At 39.5% G+C, this 18,265-nt stretch overlaps 2 protein-coding genes across 3 annotated transcripts in view; both read left to right on the forward strand.

Moving 5' to 3' along the window:
* Positions 1-3,193, forward strand: part of LOC109969237 (mitochondrial import inner membrane translocase subunit TIM44-like) — a 6,770-nt gene extending 3,577 nt beyond the window's left edge. Inside the window, exons 10-13 of the mRNA XM_020615958.1 lie at positions 1,131-1,181; positions 1,348-1,437; positions 1,645-1,755; positions 2,164-3,193. Of these exons, the coding sequence (XP_020471614.1) occupies positions 1,131-1,181; positions 1,348-1,437; positions 1,645-1,755; positions 2,164-2,283 (372 nt within the window). The 3' untranslated portion in view covers positions 2,284-3,193. The remainder of the gene's footprint in view (positions 1-1,130; positions 1,182-1,347; positions 1,438-1,644; positions 1,756-2,163) is intronic.
* A 10,206-nt stretch (positions 3,194-13,399) lies between these two features.
* Positions 13,400-18,265, forward strand: part of LOC109969356 (ceramide synthase 2-like) — a 12,665-nt gene continuing 7,799 nt past the window's right edge. The window contains exons 1-10 of one of the 2 annotated variants that reach the window (XM_020616183.1): positions 13,400-13,418; positions 13,768-13,799; positions 13,910-13,955; positions 14,038-14,205; positions 15,228-15,345; positions 15,612-15,730; positions 16,484-16,541; positions 16,708-16,758; positions 17,662-17,754; positions 18,039-18,167. In XM_020616183.1, coding sequence (XP_020471839.1) covers positions 14,039-14,205; positions 15,228-15,345; positions 15,612-15,730; positions 16,484-16,541; positions 16,708-16,758; positions 17,662-17,754; positions 18,039-18,167 — 735 coding nt within the window. In that variant the 5' untranslated portion in view covers positions 13,400-13,418; positions 13,768-13,799; positions 13,910-13,955; position 14,038. The other variant, XM_020616182.1, reaches the window with a different exon arrangement.

An 18,265-nucleotide genomic window follows, 5' to 3' on the forward strand; every position in this document is an offset into this window, starting at 1 on the left:
TAGCTCCTTCATTCACACTCATCTCTGTTCATCGCTTGAGAGGTACTTCATTAAGAAGGCTGAGAAACAACTTATCGATGAAGTTAGCAAAACCATTTTTTGTTTGAAATTTGACACACACATGTGGGGTGGCAATGTTTATCACCAGACCAAATTTCATCTTGCTCTGATCTGGATTCCCGATCTGACAGCCATTTGAAGTTAACATTGAAAACCCAATTTAACACATATTTTCTGCCATAACTTGGCCTCTAATAAAGATTGAATCCTGAAACATTCAGGTAAGATGCACTGTATAACTGCCTATCATACCCTAAAAGATGATCTGGATCAGATCCAGATTAAGGATTTTAGGACACATTTTGTGTGGTTCTGGATCTTATTTTTCACAAGGGACCCATTTGTGTGAGTGAATGCCTGTGCCTTGGTGGAGGTACATGTGCTCTGTGAGTGCTCTTGTTTTTGTTTTTTACTCTAGCCTAGATCAGAGTCAAAATTTGACTTCTCCTGTTAGAATTATTAATAGATTTCAAAACAAACTGAGCAGAATAAGGCATAGTATTGACGCAGGAAACACTCTGAACACTGTGATGCATCCGTCACGGTCAACGAATAAGAGCTGATGGTGCAGTTTAATGAAAATTGCAAGCATATAATAATGACACAAGGAATTTGTTTTCTAGTTTAAATCAATTAAGCTCAGGATAGAGCCTGGCAGTTCATTGGCAGCCACATCAGTTTGAAAGTACAGTCATCTAATTGTACTGATGGTGATTTACTGGAGCTGGGATTTGTTGTGACTCTGGCTGTGAGACGACACCCCTTATTTTTTATTCTTGTTGCTATTTTCTATTTCCTATTTCCTGTTGCCTTACAACACAATGAGAGTACCGGAGTCAAATTCCTGTATGTTTGAATATACTTGGCCATTAAAGATGATTCTGATTCCTCTGACTTTATGGTTGCATGGGTTCTGTCTATTAACTGGTTTGACTGACATACAAGTTACTATAGTAACCTAACAGTAAAAAGCTTTATTTGCTGAAAAAGCTAGTGAACTGCGTAAGGTTGCTCATGAAATAGCCATGTGAAGATTGGTTTCTAAAGCGTTGTCACCGTCCTTTCTGCAGGCTATGATCCGTGGAGAACTGGAAGTGTTGAAAGACTGGTGTTATGAAGCTGTGAGTTACATGCTGCCACCTCGACATGTGTATTTAATCAATTCTAAATCACTTTCTGGGGTGCTTTTCCTTCTTCATGTATTCAGAAATGGGGATAATAGTAAAACACAGTGTGTATGAGGCATCATTTTTCACGCCGGATTTGTTTTCTTTTATCTTTCTGCAGACGTACAGTCAGCTGGCCCACCCCGTCCAGCAGGCCAGAGCACTCGGGCTGCTCTTCCAGTCCAAAATCCTTGACATCGATAACATAGATGTAAGTACTTTCACACTTTGTACACCAACCATTACCACATTGTGTCATGCTTTACTGCAAACCCACGTGTATAAAGTAATCTCTGCTTCACTTTACACTATCTTTATTCAGTGCTTCTCTCTTTAAAAGAATTCAATTCTTTTACCAGGTCATTGCAGAAAGTGACAGTAACCCTTGTTATGTGTGTGCTGCTCTAACCTGTTGTAGCTAGCGATGGGGAAGATGATGGACCAGGGCCCAGTGTTGATCATCACCTTCCAGGCTCAGGTTGTCATGGTGATCCGCAGCCCCAAAGGAGACGTAGTGGAGGGGGATCCGGTCGGTCAGCTTGTAATTACTGAACCAGAGTAGCGAATCTAATAGATATAATCAGAGTCATTTCAAGGATGTAAACAACTCAAATGACTGAAATTAGATCAGCGCTCAGTAACATGTTCCATTCACATTTGCCTCTGTTACGTTGAATTTCCCAAGTTTGATGTTGCAGTACCCTCGGGCATGTTTAACTTCATTCAGCTAATACACTAGGATTTAAACTGCTAATGTTAATAATTTCATATGATTATTAACATACTTAATCTGTTCAGTCTAGCAAGTTGCATCATAGAGCCTTATCAGAAGCCCTGTTATAAAGATGCTTGATGAGTTATGGCTGTACATCATGTGCTCTCTGTGCTGGGTCTTCATCTTTGGCGCTGACCCTGCGCTCTTCTCCTTCCTCAACAGGAGAAGGTGATGAGGATGATGTACGTTTGGGCCTTGTGTCGTGACCAGGAGGAGCTGAACCCCAATGCAGCCTGGAGACTCCTGGACATCTCGGCCTCCAGCACCGAGCAGGTGCTCTAAGAGGAGAAGGGAGCAGGTCCATCTGGGACAAACAAACGACACTACACTGAGAATTTGGCTGGAAAACCTGCACATTACTGAGTAGCTCAGAATTTTGGTTTCCAGGTGGAGTATGAATGTAGAACACTGATGTTCATTTTACATGGACCAACCTTTGCCATCTCCCTCATTATTTCATCCAGTGGTACAGTCCATCCATATCTAGATAGATCCAAGAAGACTGGTGGGAATAAACGGACATAGCACCTGAGGAGGATGTTTGAAACCTAAAACTCACTTTAATGCTCACCTTTGTGTTTGTCAAATGTTGTCCACAGAAAACACACCACATGTTTTCTCAAGCGGAAGTCATTAGGCTCTCATTCACTGTACATTCTGTATATTCTGAATAAGAAGAAATCTGCTTACATCTGAAAATAGTCTTAACTTCTTGTAAATATATGAAATGTTGAGCACTGCTTCATTGTACGTTTGGGTGGGACCATGTTCAGCTGTTGTCATCGTGGCAGCTTCATTGTGTGAGAATCATTTACCAGCTTATGTTGAACTTTTTTTTCTGCAGTTTTTTGTTTTTGTTTTTTAGTGAACTGCTTGGTTTACTTTTATTTATGTGGCCTTATGAGATGAAAGCTCAAATGATTACTGTACTGTTGTGGTGACCGTTTATACTGTGTAGGTCTACTTGCACATTATTAAAGATTAGACAAACACTGGTTAATACTGTACTCTGTCTTTTCTTGACTGTTGTATGAGTCCATATTGATGCCCATATTTATGAAGATAAACTCTAGAACAAGTTCACAATTAGTGCATGTGTTTTTTTATGAATGACAAAGGACTACAAAGGTCAAACAAGTCAAAGGTCATTTGTTATTAAAGATATTAAAATAAACGAGTATCCCTTCTGGTCACACCATGTCCAACTCTCATTGTCTATGTGTTTTATTATCCACCACATTTTTTTCATTGGCAGAAAGAAACACTATGATGAATTTTGTGGTTGAATTTGTTTCACTTCTGGGGCAAAAACTAAAACCCTCCATTTAGGATAACACTCACCATTAAATATACAGTTTCATTTATAAAGCTTGAGCAATAGGTAAGAGGACTCACTGATAAACATCTCACTGAGGCACCGACTACTGTGCTCTGAACTAGATGTACAGTACCTGCCTGCTAATAGAGCTAGTTTGGTCAGATAACGAACACTCGCATCTCCAAAAATGTTGAGACAAATTTCTAAATTGGCATTACTTGGATAGACTGACCACATATTCTTAATCTCAGTGGTTACTTTGTCACCCAAAAAACTTAACAATGTGGAATAATACCAGTCCTATGGATAAAAATAATAGCAGCTTTTATCCTGGTTCAAAATCTCACCCAGTTGTCACTGCATAGAGTAGCTTTTTCCCCCAGCTGTGGGCTGTCGCCTCACTGGGCTCTTTCAGTCTCTGTTTTGCACAGCAGGGTGTACTCTGTTTCCACTTACAATGAATGGGCAGCTGTCACTAACCCAGGGTTTTGTCTCCGTGTGTGCTCAGTGCTCAGCAGTGCAGCTGTGCACTTTGGCCACAAGGGGAAAGTAAGCAGCGTTTCACTCACAATGGCAAATAATCTTTTAAATATTCCTGTATCCAAATTATGATATGGATCAGCACCAAAACCTAATCATTTGTTTGGTGGGCCATACCCTACCCCCAAAATATTTCATCAAAATCTGTTTACCTATTGATTTATGCTGTTAACAAACAAGCAAACCAACAATCACTGGCAAAAAATAACACCCGCCTGTGACAGAGGTGACAATAAGGATATTGATGGAAATGTTGACTTTCACAGCCCTGTAAGCTGGAGACTTTGATCAATTATATCCCCAGTGGTTGGCCTGTTGGAGCACAGCTAAGTGTGATTTGATTATGAGTCCCTCCAGGACAGTGTTACAATCCAGTGACTATTAATTAAACCTACAGGGAGATCAGATCCCCTGCAGACTCAGGTAGGGTAGAGCTGGATATGTACTGGCTGCAGTCTGTTCCAGTGTTTCTACACTTGTGTCAATTATTTCTCACAGCAAGTGTCTGGAGCGTTGTCACAGGCACAGTCAGGTCGCGCCACTTGTTTTGCTCCCCATCATTTTCTTACAGCTCAGCAAAACCTGCAGTGCAGACTGACATTAGTCTCCTTGTACAAGCGATTAAACCAGTCTTTCTACAGGAAAAGCTAGGTACTTTAGAAATATCATGTTCGTCAATCGGAGTTCCCTCCCAATGTGACCACAAACAAATGTTTAAAACTGTTATTAACATTTCTTTTAGATTCTCCCTATTTACTTAAATTATATTGTCAGATTTTTGTCTGAAATGAAGAACCCCTTTCCATATTTCCAGGAATGAACATTCAGGGGGAGAACTGTGGGGAAAAAACCCAACAACTATTAGGTCAAGAAATACTGGCATCAGACAAAAATGTGTAAAATTTTAACTACAAAAATATTAACAAACTATTTTGTTGACTAAACTCCCAGAATTAACAAAAATACAGGGTAGATATGTACACCCTTGATTCAGACAAGAAGAAACAAAGTAATGACAGTACATACTTGCCACCTGTACATGGCACAAAAAGAATCATTCTACTAAAATTAGAGAACTGGCACTAACAACATCTGTGCCCTAATGGTTGCATACTGGAGTCCCTTACTGTCCACACAGTCCTCTTACATAATACAAAAGCTACACAGGACTCTTGACTACTCTTCCAAACAAACAGATTATATATGCACATGGAACAAGGACAAGGGGGGAGGGAGGTGGGGCGGATCCCTCAAACTCAGAGGACTTTAAAGCCCCTGACAAAGCAGAGAAGCTGCAGGGTATGACAGAGCTCAGACCTGAAGCTCAGTGTGTAGGCTGAGCTGCAGAACAGCTGGTGCTGCTGCAGGATCATCCTCCTTCTGTGCTTCTGATTACACGTCCTCACCTGTGACACCAGCTGGAAAGTAAGTTCTCTAATCTGATTGTCCTCCAGGCTGTTGATGAATGATGCGATAATATCGGGTTTGTTTGTTACAGATGAACTTTTGTGTGTGACAATGTGAAGCTGTGAATGTCTCGTCATATGTGTGTGTGGGTTAATTACACACATTTACAAGTTGTCCCATGTGGGTTATAACTTTGTGTTGTTGTGTAATTTTGTGTCACACATTATGATGTGGAATATGTGAATATTGTTGGTTCAGTCTTCTGTACGAAATTCATAACATTTTGTAAAATAATAACAATAGTCCTGCTATCCTGCCATACAATGGAGACAAGTAGCAACACAATGTCTAACTAATGTCTAATCTAATGTCCTGCAGTTTTAAGACCTTATAGTGCATGAGCCTAAGTTTCAATAAAATAGAAGTTTTAACAGGTAATAATTACAATAAGATAGCTCTTTCTAATTTTCTTTAGGTGCAGACACCTCTCTTCAAATCTTTGAACTAATTACACTCAGTTCTGTGATGTATAAATTGTACCGCTTTTTATCAGAAAAGTAAACATCCAGCTAAGTCTTTGGGTTCACATAATCATAGATCACTGTGATTATGTCAGAGGGGAAAGGAATCTGGAGGCAACAGTGTTGTGTATGAGGCTATTCTACTAACACGTTTAGATGCTATGAAGCCAGAGAAGATAGATGACAGAAAGCTCACCACCAGTTTGGATTTTTTTTTTTCAGTTTGACCGTCCTACACTACATCCAGGGTTTACTTTAACTTTTTAGACAACATCATTTTATTTGGAGTCCTTGACATTGTCAAAGCTGCTGTCATAATCCACAGGTATAAATGGGAAGCATTACAGGCATTACAGCCACAAGGGAGGCCACATGTCACAGCATGCGCTCAGTCATCAGAATTTATTTGCATGTCTGCTTGGTGCTTTCAATATCATTGTTGTTTTTAGATGAAAACTCTGATTCTGTGGCATTTCTACATGTTTTACTCCAAAACATTTGCTTTTACTTTAACTTTTTTCCCTGTTTATGTAACTCAGACGTGGTCAGGCACCATGGTGTGAATTATCTACTGTTCTGGACTCTCTCAGTGAGAAACAAAGAGCTCTATGCAGCTGATATTGCTCATTCTTTAAAGCTTTATTTGTTTTGCATCTCACTGCCATCTTTGTCCTTGGCATGCTGGTTTTTGTGTATCATTATGATCTGGCAACCCTTCAGAGTTTCTGAGTGGCTTTGGACCTCTGACCCACATATCTGCTGCTTTGCTTGTGAGTAACAACCAGGAAGGTTTGTGATATGCCTGAAGGTGGGTAAAAAGACAAAAATGGAAGATGGTGTATAAATATCGTAACCCTCCTCTACTTCATTCTTCATTCCAGTGTAGCATAATGCAAACTGCTCAAGTAAAGTTGCTGTGCAAAAATGTTGGCCTTGTTGCACAACTCAGATGAACATGTTCCGACTAAGTTGATATTTAAAAATGATTTAGGAAGAAATAAAATATCAGCTTTTAAATTCAGTCTTATTTATTTGCTTTATATAAATTATATAAACATTCATTTCTTCTAAGAATCCATCCATGCCTGTGTTGTCCTGTTGTATAACTTAATGCCTACCTCATGGCACTCAATCGACTACCGGGACTTTTAGGTTCCTTGCCTTTCATACTGCAGCTACCTGCCCTACCCAGCCTGATCTAACCACAGGCCATCTGATAATTGATTCAGAGGCAGGTGGTTTCTTTCATTGTGTCATCTATTAAAGTGTCACTTGGCCTTTTAGTCCCATCGTCCAGAAAGCAGGGGAGCTATCAACATGGGATGGTGAGGAGGGAAGCGAAGCCTCCAGGAATAGAATCTGCTGACTGGGGAGTGCACCTACTGCAAGAAATGCATCTCCACTCCATGGGCCATTAAAGATGCTTAGCAGAGTGTTTCTGTGCATGAGTCCAGCAACTCTCTAAGGGTTTATTCACATTATCCTCTTCTGTTATCTGATTTATTTATCTCTTACTATGCTGTACCTGAGCTCAGGGGAGGGGTAGTTCTCCTGTCTTGTATCAGTTCTTTTTCTCATGAGAAAGATTAGAAGACTGCACAGAGTATGTGATGAGAATTTTAAGGTGTTTTCACTTGTAATGTTTGCTGGCAGAGGCACTTCCAGGAACCCCTAAAAACCACTCACTTGGGGCTCTAACATTGGAAATCTATTATCCTTGATATATTCCAGGGTCGCGGTCCAGCTCTGAACCCTGCAAATCAATCAGATGTTTCTCTCAATTCTGCACATCTGGTAGCTGGAAGCTCACTCACTACTGTTTAATCTTATCTTAGCTTTTTTTTCTCTTACAGATATCCTGGTGAGTGACTCTGCATATGAAGCGGTTCCTGGGGGCTCAATATGAAGGTGATGATATAAAAATAGATTTTTCAGTGAACCAACAACTCAGAGCAAAATGGCCAAGACATTCAGGTGAGGCGAAGGCAAAGACTGTCTCATCACAGATCATTTGCACCCAGCAAGCATTTGACTGATCTATGGAACATCTTCAGCCACCTGACTGTAATTACAATAAAGGCCCCTCTATGGCTTTTATTGGATCACACTTGAAATATTTCCAAATAAAATAAGGACCTTGTGAACGATTTAAAGTTGTAATAAAGGCCTTAGATGTGTATCATTCACTTCCCTTGAGAGAGAAAGAAAAACAGAGAGGAACATATGAACACCAGCCAGTTCAGCCTAATTAAAACCTCAATGAGATGCCTCAGCCTGCTGCTTGGCTCACCAGAGAGCTTATTAATTTGTACTACTGATCTGCCCTGTTATTATCTCTGCTGGAACAACTTCTTTGTTCCTTGGCTGATGGGAAACATAGTCCTTTTCATCATGTAAATGTCTTCTTGGTTTCAAAATCACACTTAATAGCATAGTAATTTTGCAGTCATGTCATTTCAGATAGCTTCTGACTACAAAATAAGACTGTTACAGTAAGCCATTTCAGCCTCCAAAACATTTTCTTACTTCCAAGATGAGCAATGCCAACAACTGGGTTGCGGACTATGAGCTATCCTCTCCTGCTCCACATGGGTTCCCAAGGAGCCCAGTGGCGCTGCAGCCGATGCCAGGGCAACCAGAACAGGGAACGGCCCTGTGTTTTGTGGGACTCCTCATACTGCTACTGCTCTTTCTCATTGTTCGCTGCATCCGTATCATATTAGACCCATACAGCAGCATGCCAGCTTCATCATGGACATCGGACCATCATAAGCACGGGCTAGACAGAGGGCAGTTTGATTATGCACTGGTTTGAAGTTGAGGGCTGATCAGGGGATGAAGAGACTATGAACAGATGATGACTGATCACAAATCCCAGGGCAGAATTATAAATACATAGAGAGCTGAGCTACAACAAAGGAGGCCCTCACTGGATAAAAAGGGGAATTAAATGAGTTTAAGGCAGAAACACAGTCAAAGTCATTTAGATGGATAATGCATACCGTTACTGCAGGTTTAGAGAAGACTGTAAACTTCATATGTTTGACTTAATGTAAAATAATGTATAAAATTACTTTTTTGGGGGGGGGGGGGGCGGAACACGTACAGCAGGGGTCAACTGAACTGAACTGGAAATTTAGAAGGTGTTATATTAATTTATCTAAAACTGAAATCTTTTTTTGCTCATTTTTAATATGAGCCAGGCTGGATGTGACATTTGCACCACCTCTAACATGATCCTCAGGATTAAATTAACCAAAGCCTCAGTAAATTGAGGGAATCACTTAATTTGCATCCTGAACTTGAGCTGCTATTTGTATCACTCTAATTTTTTTCAAATTCACTGTGTCCTAAATTTAAATCTTACTCCACTAGGAAAGCTGAAGCTTATAATACATAACAGTTAATACAGCCATTTTATTTGCGGTTTTGCTGTTTAGTGTTTTCCCTTTAAGAGGCTTAAGAGGCTCAATGCAAACAGTCACAGTTCTGGCTGAGTATGCATCATACAAGTTATGATTATGAAATACATGCACACCAATTTCCTCCCCCTAATCCTTTCTGCATTTAGGCCCCATCCAGTGCACCAGCCAATCTGTTCAACAGTGCCTGTAGGAATACGAGAAAAGCTAATGTCTATTTACTACCCCTAATGATATTTCTGCTCCTTTTGCCACTTGTTTCACAATATAATCTTTGCCCTTATTTCACTGTAAAGCTCTTTGAAATGTGGCTCTTTACAAATAAAGTTTAGCATTAATGTTTTAACTATTTGTTAAATGTTGTTTTCCTTAAAGATTAATAAAAACCATTTAATCAAACACCAAACTATTATATATGATCCAACTTCCCATATATACTCTTAAACAGACACAGCCAATTTACAAGTCAGATCGCCCCCACAGATTAAGTAAAGTACCATGCTGAGTTACTTGAGTATTCCATGAGTTGACATTTCAAACAGCCAGGCATGGAGAACCTCTCGTCACCTAGGGACTGAAATGTGATTGCGTTAGCATGTAAAGCTAACATGTTTGTTTTGGTGACATTATCAATATTGTATAGATATATTGGGTTTAAATATGTTTAATTCTTCTGATTGTTTGAATGTACATATCAACTTTACACCTGAATATGTATTTTTTATTTGTTATATCACTAAAGTTTTATTAAAATTACCTTTGTATTGAATTAATAAGCTATAATTTAAAGGACATCTGTTAGTGTTGTCACTGTGAACACATTAGGATGCTAATGTTAGTACTTCATTCTGCTTGAACTGCTAAAAGCTTTCAACACTTAAATGGTTACTGTACATAGAGCAGAAACCTCAATGTTCATGTTGTTTTCCACTGCTGGTAAAAAATGTATTAGTGCAGAAAGTTAGCTGTAATCTAGCACAAACAGTGCAGGGTCAGACTTTGTTGACTGGCTCCAAAAGAAAGTTGGAAGCACACTCCCAACATCCCCACCTCATTAGTTCAGCAATTAACAGGGCATAGTTATGCTTCAGTGGGTTCTGACAATATATTTCCTTGTTTTGTTTTGTTGTTTTTGTGAGTAAAAAAATCTGTTACTGTAATTGCTGGTGTTGCAGTTTCAGAATTATTCTCACTTGTTCATATGTCACATCTGATCTTGCAGAAGCAGTGTGCCTGTGTCTCTGCCTCAGTTCAGGTGCATACAGTATGCAAATGCCTTCCTGAATAGCTAATTTTCTCTCCCATAGAAATGTAAAGAAACTCACTTGCAAATACAGAGAACCACACATATACACACAGACCCAGACACATGCAAATCATATTTGTTTGTTGTAAAATGAACACAAACTCTTTCACTTTGTTATCTATAAAAACACATATAGTCCTTTAAAGCGACAATATGTACCATTTTCATATTAAATTAACAGCTTCAAAATAATTTTGATGGCACACTGACTTGTAATAAGGTGAATGGTATCTCTGCAATGACCACTGTGTGCCCGGATCATCTCTTATTGCACTACGTAACTTTGGATCACCATCCAGGAGACCTTTTATGAGAACAGTTTAACAATTTACAGTGGTGGTCAGTCTATCCAAGTAATGCCAATATAGAAATTTCATTGTCAGCGATGTGATTACCCACTAGCGGGCCAAGCTAGCTCTCCTTAGCAGCCAGTTACACCCAGTTCAGGGCAGAGCAGTCTGTCAGCAAGGAGTCTGGTGTTCTAGTTGCACACTGAGAGTGGACTACTGCGTCCTCTCGTCCTAAGGATTTTGGACTTCAAGTTTATACCTACTAACTTACTATAATCTTATAATGCAATTATAAACAAGCTATGCAACATGCGATATCGGAGCAAGTGAGGAAGAGAAAAAGACAGCATGTGAATCACTGACTCTAAGTTTTCTAGTGAGAATGCGTTTTCTAGAGACGTGTCTTCAGTTTAGTATGAAACCTACTTTGTTTGAGGGTACAGAGAGTCTGTGAATTCTCCATGCACTATGTGATTCCACACCAGTAAGTACAAATATTTACTGTTGCCTTATATTCAAAGTACTGACATCTAGAATATCATTGTATGGATATTAAATGCCATTTTCTTCTTCTTACTACAACTAGTGGTTGGCAAAGCATTGTATAGGTACATTACCCCACCTACCACTTGGAGTGCTGTAGTTTAAAACAGTGCCATCTGATAGGGGTGAAAAAATAAAATACACACAGTTTGGTGTTCATGTGTTACAGATGAGAAAACAAGTCATGGAAACCTACATACAATACAGGAATAATGAGACTTATAATAACAGTAGAGCTGTACGCAGTGACTAAATCAGACAGAAAAGACTCATGAAACAGATAGATGCAAAATACACCGTGGTATACAAAGAGACAAAACAAAAGGGCTGGTAACCTCACAAAGAGACAGAAATCAGGTCAAAATAGGTGCTGAACCACCATTAAGTGATGAAAACATGCAAAATTAACATAAGACACTTAGTGACATGCTGGCCAGCTATAAGGTTACGGCTACATAATAAAGACCAAAAGTCGGCTGAATCAACCTCATTATGCAACACTGCATCATTAAAATAACCAAATGTCTTCAAATACCTCTATAAGGAAAAAACCTATCACTGTTTACACTGTTTCTATAACTGTCAATAAAAGTAAATGTTTCTTTTTTTCTTGGTGCTTCCACCTGACCACTTGTTTGACTTGCTCATAGGCATGGTGATATTATTATATTATATATTATATTCATTTGAATATAATATATTGGGAAGACCCAGGACATGCTTTAAGGACTATGTCTCTCGGCTGGCCTGGGAACTCCTCGGTATCCCCCCGGAGGAGCTGGAGGAAGTGTCTAGGGAGAGGGAAGTCTGGGCATCTCTGCTTAGACTGCTGCCCCCGCGACCCGGTTCCGGATAAGCGGAGGAAGATGGATGGATGGATATTCATTTGAGACAAAAAAGAACCATAGAATCAGTTAATTGCAAAATACATCATAGGTTAAAAAAGAGGCAGAACAAAGGGTCAAAGAGACACAGACAGGGAGAAATAGCTGTTGACTTGTCTTCAAGAGCTGGAGAATGTGAAAAATAATCACAAATCGGCTACAAACATGTGTTGTGGCAAAATGATCTATTAAAGATCAGTGAGTGTAAAATAAATATTTAACATCAACCCAGAGTTATTACATATTTATTCCTGCAGGAAGGAGCGATCTCAACTCAGAATATCCAGGCAGTCTGACAGGTATAATGGTAAGGGTACTGAAAGAAAAAAACGGTGTAACATCAGAATCAACGTTGAAAGAATGTAAAAGAAAACTGGGGTGGAATGTTGAAAAAGAACAGTGGTGGTTTGAGCAGTACTCTGATTGACCAGTCTATCACAGGGCTGACACTCAGAGACAAACAACCACACACAGCCACACTCACTCCTATTGAGAAATTTAGAGCCACTAATCGACCTAAGCTGCATGTTTTTGGACTGTGGGAGGAAGCCAGAGTACCCAGAGAGAACCCATGCAGGCACAAACTCCACACAGAAATGCTTGAACCCGGAACCTTCTTGCTGTGAGGTGACAGCGCTAATCACTGCCCACCATGCCATCCACAACGGTATATGTGCCGATGAAAAGAGATGAGTAACACTCTAAACAAAGTGAGTAATTGAGAAACCCCATATTTTAACTGGCATAATGCAGACATAACTCCTCCTGCCTTACAACAATTCTCTACAGAGACAACACATTAACAGGCATGCAACATGTGTGGGTTTTGTTTTAATTCACTGTTACATCCCATCAAATAGTGAAAACTTCATTCCATTTCAAATACCGGAGGGTGCAGTTTATGACTTATAAATTCAACTTTTCATTTGTAGCCTAATCAGGGACAAAGCACTGAACCATGAATCAATATATTAATGTGCTAATATAACAGTAATGTTAGCCCATACATCTCATTTTTTGTTACTAGACACTGTCAGCTGTATGGGACAGGCTACTGATGACCTTAGGGGACACGGACATAAAGTGTGCGGCTTGCAGCGGGACACGTCCCTGCTGTTTCTTTAGCTGCTGGACCATCAAGTTGCAGCATCCTGCGGGAGAAATACAGGAAGTCTTCAGAATAAAGGTGGCCTATACCCGAGTTCCATTTACATGTAATTACTGTAGATTGGCTATGGCCTACAAAACTGTGAAGCGACGTGGGTTAAAACTGACTAAAGTATTTTTTATTTTTGGGAAGGTAGTAAATGGGCATGCTGTATTATTTTGGCTGGCGAATATTTTCCAGTAATCTATCATTTATAAGGCATTTGTTTGTTTGTGATGCGTTTTGCTGAAAATAAAACAGATTTCTTTGCAAAACGCCTGTTTATCTCTGCGTCTCCAATTCAGCGGGGTTTTTAAACAAATGCTATTATTTTGAATGTTGTTCCCACGGCTTCCTGTTATCGTGCCCACCTTGACTTCCCCGGTAGTCAGTCCTTTATTTCCATAGAGCTGCTGACAGGTGAGTGAACCGACATGAATATACACAACAGTACTTCTAGCTGCACTGTATAGGCTCCTGGGGTCTCTATTCACAGCTTGAGTGCCCCCCCGTAACAAATCAAATTCCAGAAGCAGACTCCCCAGACTGGATTTACCCGGGGTGAAATCTTAATAGGTAGGACTGAGGTTCAACTATATTGACGCTTGTGTTTTAAACATCACCTTCGCTGTGTTTATTTTGTTCGCCTCTTCTGTAGAATGGACCTACTGCCTGACATCTGGAGGCAGGACTACTGGCTCCCTCCAGGTCACACCTGGAGAGACATGGAACAGCTGGCGGAGTCTGACCGACCAAAACCTCTGGACCTTCTCGTAGCTCTGCCCCTCGCACTGGGCTTTGTCGCCCTGCGCTACGTGTTTGAGAGGTACATTGATGTGTCTGACATATAATGGGCTTTGCAGGACGATATTGTCCTCTCTGCAAAGGAATGTGTGACAGTTAAACACTTTATCCTGCCTATTCTTCTTTTAAGAAACACAATCATTTGAGTTTTTTTTTTTAATCAAGCAGAATTTCCTGTTATGACCAAGCACCCAGTGTCTAGATGACAAAGGACACCATTCTAAGAGCTGTGGGGCACTGAGTAGGTGTTTTGGGAGAGCAGGCATTATCACCAAGAAAAAGCCTTTGGGGACTGACAGGAGGAAAGACATTTCTGTCTGAACTATGACTATTTTACAATATCTGTAGACAGTCCTGTTTGGATGTAATGCTTATTTCTCATTTGATCGTTAACTTGAACTTTACTTTCAAAATCTAATAAAAGAAGCCTGTTTATAAGGAAACCTGTGAGCAAAGAGTCCATAAACCTCAAACAAACATCACTTAAAAGGACATTATATTGATTTACATGCATTTCACAGGTTTACCCTGACCTTAACCTAAACCTAACCTTCCACTAAAGGTTGAACCTTAAACCAAGTTGTCACTCTAAAGTTTATTGATTTACATTTTGGGGGTTGCTTTTTTGTCCTTAAAAGGAAGTCGAGTCCCCACAATTACTGCGTTTCCACTATCGAAATTTAACCAGTGGTACACCCCAGACTTTTTAACCATCACCAAGCCTCCGGAGTTGAGGCGGACCATCCTGCTTTGTTTGTGAGGAGCGTTTCTCCACAAGTTTCAGTATGGCCCTATAATGGAAAAACCCCTATGGTGACTGTGTTAACAGATTGTTATATCACGTCAAGGTTATAATGTACACCCATGCACACACACTAACATTGTTTTATTTATTCAATCATCCCACTGTTACTGTTTGCTTTTCACTGACAGTTAAATACTTACTGCCTACAGTAAGTAACCACAGGCGGATGCCTTGACTAACCCCAGCTGGGGTTATATCATCATTTGTATAGGCTGTCTTTTTGTTCTCCTTCCCACTAGGTTTTTTGCCCCTCCCTTGGGCAGGTGTTTGGGGGTGAGGAATAGATTTCAAAAGACTGCTGCCCCCTGCCCGAAGCTGGAGTCATTTTACACCCAGCGGAGCAGACAGCCAACACAGGTTAGCCTGAAAAGGACTGTTTTCTGTGTAAGAGCAGAGAAATGACATGCATGTTATGATAGCAGCACATCCTGGAAACCACAGCTTTAGAAACTACGCAACCAACATGTACATGCTGTAAGTCATACACATTCATTATACTCTGAGTGTTTAATCAAGTAGAAACATTCACTACCTCTACCAGTCTCTCCCTTCTGTCACTTCCTTCTTTATGCATCTCTTCCCATTTCTCAAGTTTCTCTGTTACATTGTTGTTGCTGTTTCAGAGTGAAATTGTCAGTTTGATGTCGTTGTGCGGCAAAACTCAGAGGCAGATTGAAACTTGGTTCAGACTCCGCAGAAACCAAGACAGGCCGTGTCAAACCAAGAAGTTTGGTGAAGCAGCGTAAGTGCTCTCTCTCTCTCTCTCTACAACCCTTTCATTGTTCATGGGTGACTTCCTTCAAGAACACTTCCTTCACCCAGAATTGCTGCACACACCCTAAAATCAAACACGACTTTTTAAGACCTAAACACAGACAAAATAATATCATTCCCACAGTAGAACAAATGCTGATTTAACACAGGTGCATAACTATTTTTCATTCAAATAAAGTGATCAAATATCAAACAGATATGAACATGTATGCACAATACATAGGATAATGTGTTATATATCCTTTATAGCAAAAGCTTTTTTAGATGACAACTAGTGGTGTGACCACACAGTGTATGGGTGTGACAATAGAGTCAGGACAGCATGTGGAGCCTGTGGGTTTGGTAACTTGTAGGTCAAAGGACAATTATAATCACAGACACATTCTTATGAACATCTACATTACATACGTTACAGAAAATCCTACCTCAAGGCCGTTATATTGTTCATTTTATGTCAAACCTTTTCTAGAGAGGAGTTAATAAAATTTTGTGATCACTTCAGAGGCTGTGGTTTGTTTCTTGACAACCCACGTTTAAGACTTTTTAAGGATCCACAGGAATCCTGTCACCACCAGCTGCGAAATCCGCAGACTGAACTGAAGTTGATTGATTTTGCAAGACTGAAAAAAGAGAGAGGGCTTCATTGTAGACATGTTTATGTTTTTTAAAATGACTTTTGTTTCAGTGTTCAAAATTTCTGATCTCATATTTTATTTCTCAGTTGGAGGTTCTTTTTCTACCTCGTAGCCTTTGTGGCTGGATTGGCCTGCTTGATTGATGTGAGTTCAAAAAAGCTTTACAGTAATAATATAGAAGCAAAACACTACAACTGTTGCTAAAACATAACTTGTATTTAGTGAATCAAAGCTAATAAGTTACAGTTATTGGTGTCCTTTCTATTACTATAGGTGTCTTTATAAAATAGTCATCTTCTTTTCACTACAGAGACCCTGGTTCTGGGACCGCAGGGAGTGTTGGAGACAGTATCCAGAACAGGTGAAAGCACTACTTACATTGTTTGAGTAACAGGTTTCAGTGATGTCTTATGCAGAAGCTGTTAACTGTAACCTGATATGGATAGGGTTACTGAAACAGATCAAGTTTCTTTCAACAAGGATATGTAAAACAAACACAATATGGTCAGATGAATTAAAACGCTTCCTCATTCTTACCAAAGATAACAATGAAAAAATAACCTGTTTCATTTAGACTCAGTTCAGAGATATGATTAGGAACGGCACTGTTAAGAACAAATGAATGATCATATATTTTTATTTTTGCCACAGTTCCACCTTGCTCTTACTGTTTTCTTGTTGGCAAATTTTTGCTATGAAACCTGTGTTTTTATAGCTCTGTGTACTTTGATATTTAACTAATATGCTGTATTTGTTTAACTAAAACTTCATTTTAGGGCTGCAACTAAAGATTATTTTCATTATCATTTAATCCATGCATTATTTTCTTAATTAACTGACAAGCTGTGTGGTGTATTAAACTTTGGCCAGCCCAAAGGTATTCCATTTACATTCACAGAAGGCTTTAAAATTATTATGCATTCATATCTGAGATGCTATAACCAGTCTTGTATTTTATTTATTTGTTTGGCCTCTTTGATTAAAAATGATTTAAGGGATTAACTGATCTGTGGCCTATATTCTGACCTATCCATCCATGTGCCCTTTCCTAAACAAAGTGCTTTATCAAGAAACTTTAATGACACAGGTCTTAAATAATGTACAACTACAAAGTATAATTCCTAATCGGTACTTTGAGCTTTATTTAGGAAATGTCTCTGAACTCTCCATTGTTGGCTGGTAAAGTTCCATTTGTGTGCCACAAGTAAATGTTTGTGTTTTTAAATCACTTTTTATTGACTTATAAATTGCATTTCCCACACAGCCCATGGAGAGAGCTCATTACTGGTACTACATGCTGGAGCTGAGTTTCTATAACTCTCTCCTGCTCCGAATCTTTGTGGACATCAAGAGGAAGGTGAGGGCCTCAACATTTCATTTATTCATACTTCTAACACAGCTGTTTCCCCCCCAGTTCACAACACACAACACGTGCCCTTTAGACAAGTATGTAAGTGAAGGTGAGGAACATATTTTACATTTGATGGCTTGCACTAACTTCACTTCTGCTTCAAGTACAAACTACACTTAACACGTGGTTAATAAGTAACTTTAGAGCATGAATTTAAACTCTTTTGTGGAAATACGAAGGTCGATTTGTTTTAGTCTGTGTATATACTGTATATGTGTTTGCTTTGCTAGGATTTTAAAGAACAGGTGATCCACCATTTGGTCTGCATCCTTCTGCTCAGTTTCTCCTACAGTGCCAACTACATTCGCATAGGCACCTTGGTTATGCTGCTTCACGACTCCTCTGACATCCCACTAGAGGTAACTCACATACTGATTTAATGTTACATTCTGTCTGTCTAAATGTTGTAAACTGCAGTCACAGTAGGCTGTTTTAAACTGTTATTATCTAGTCTGAA

Source organism: Monopterus albus, unplaced genomic scaffold (genome assembly GCF_001952655.1).
Source record: "Monopterus albus unplaced genomic scaffold, M_albus_1.0 scaffold172.1, whole genome shotgun sequence".
NCBI lineage: Eukaryota > Metazoa > Chordata > Actinopteri > Synbranchiformes > Synbranchidae > Monopterus > Monopterus albus.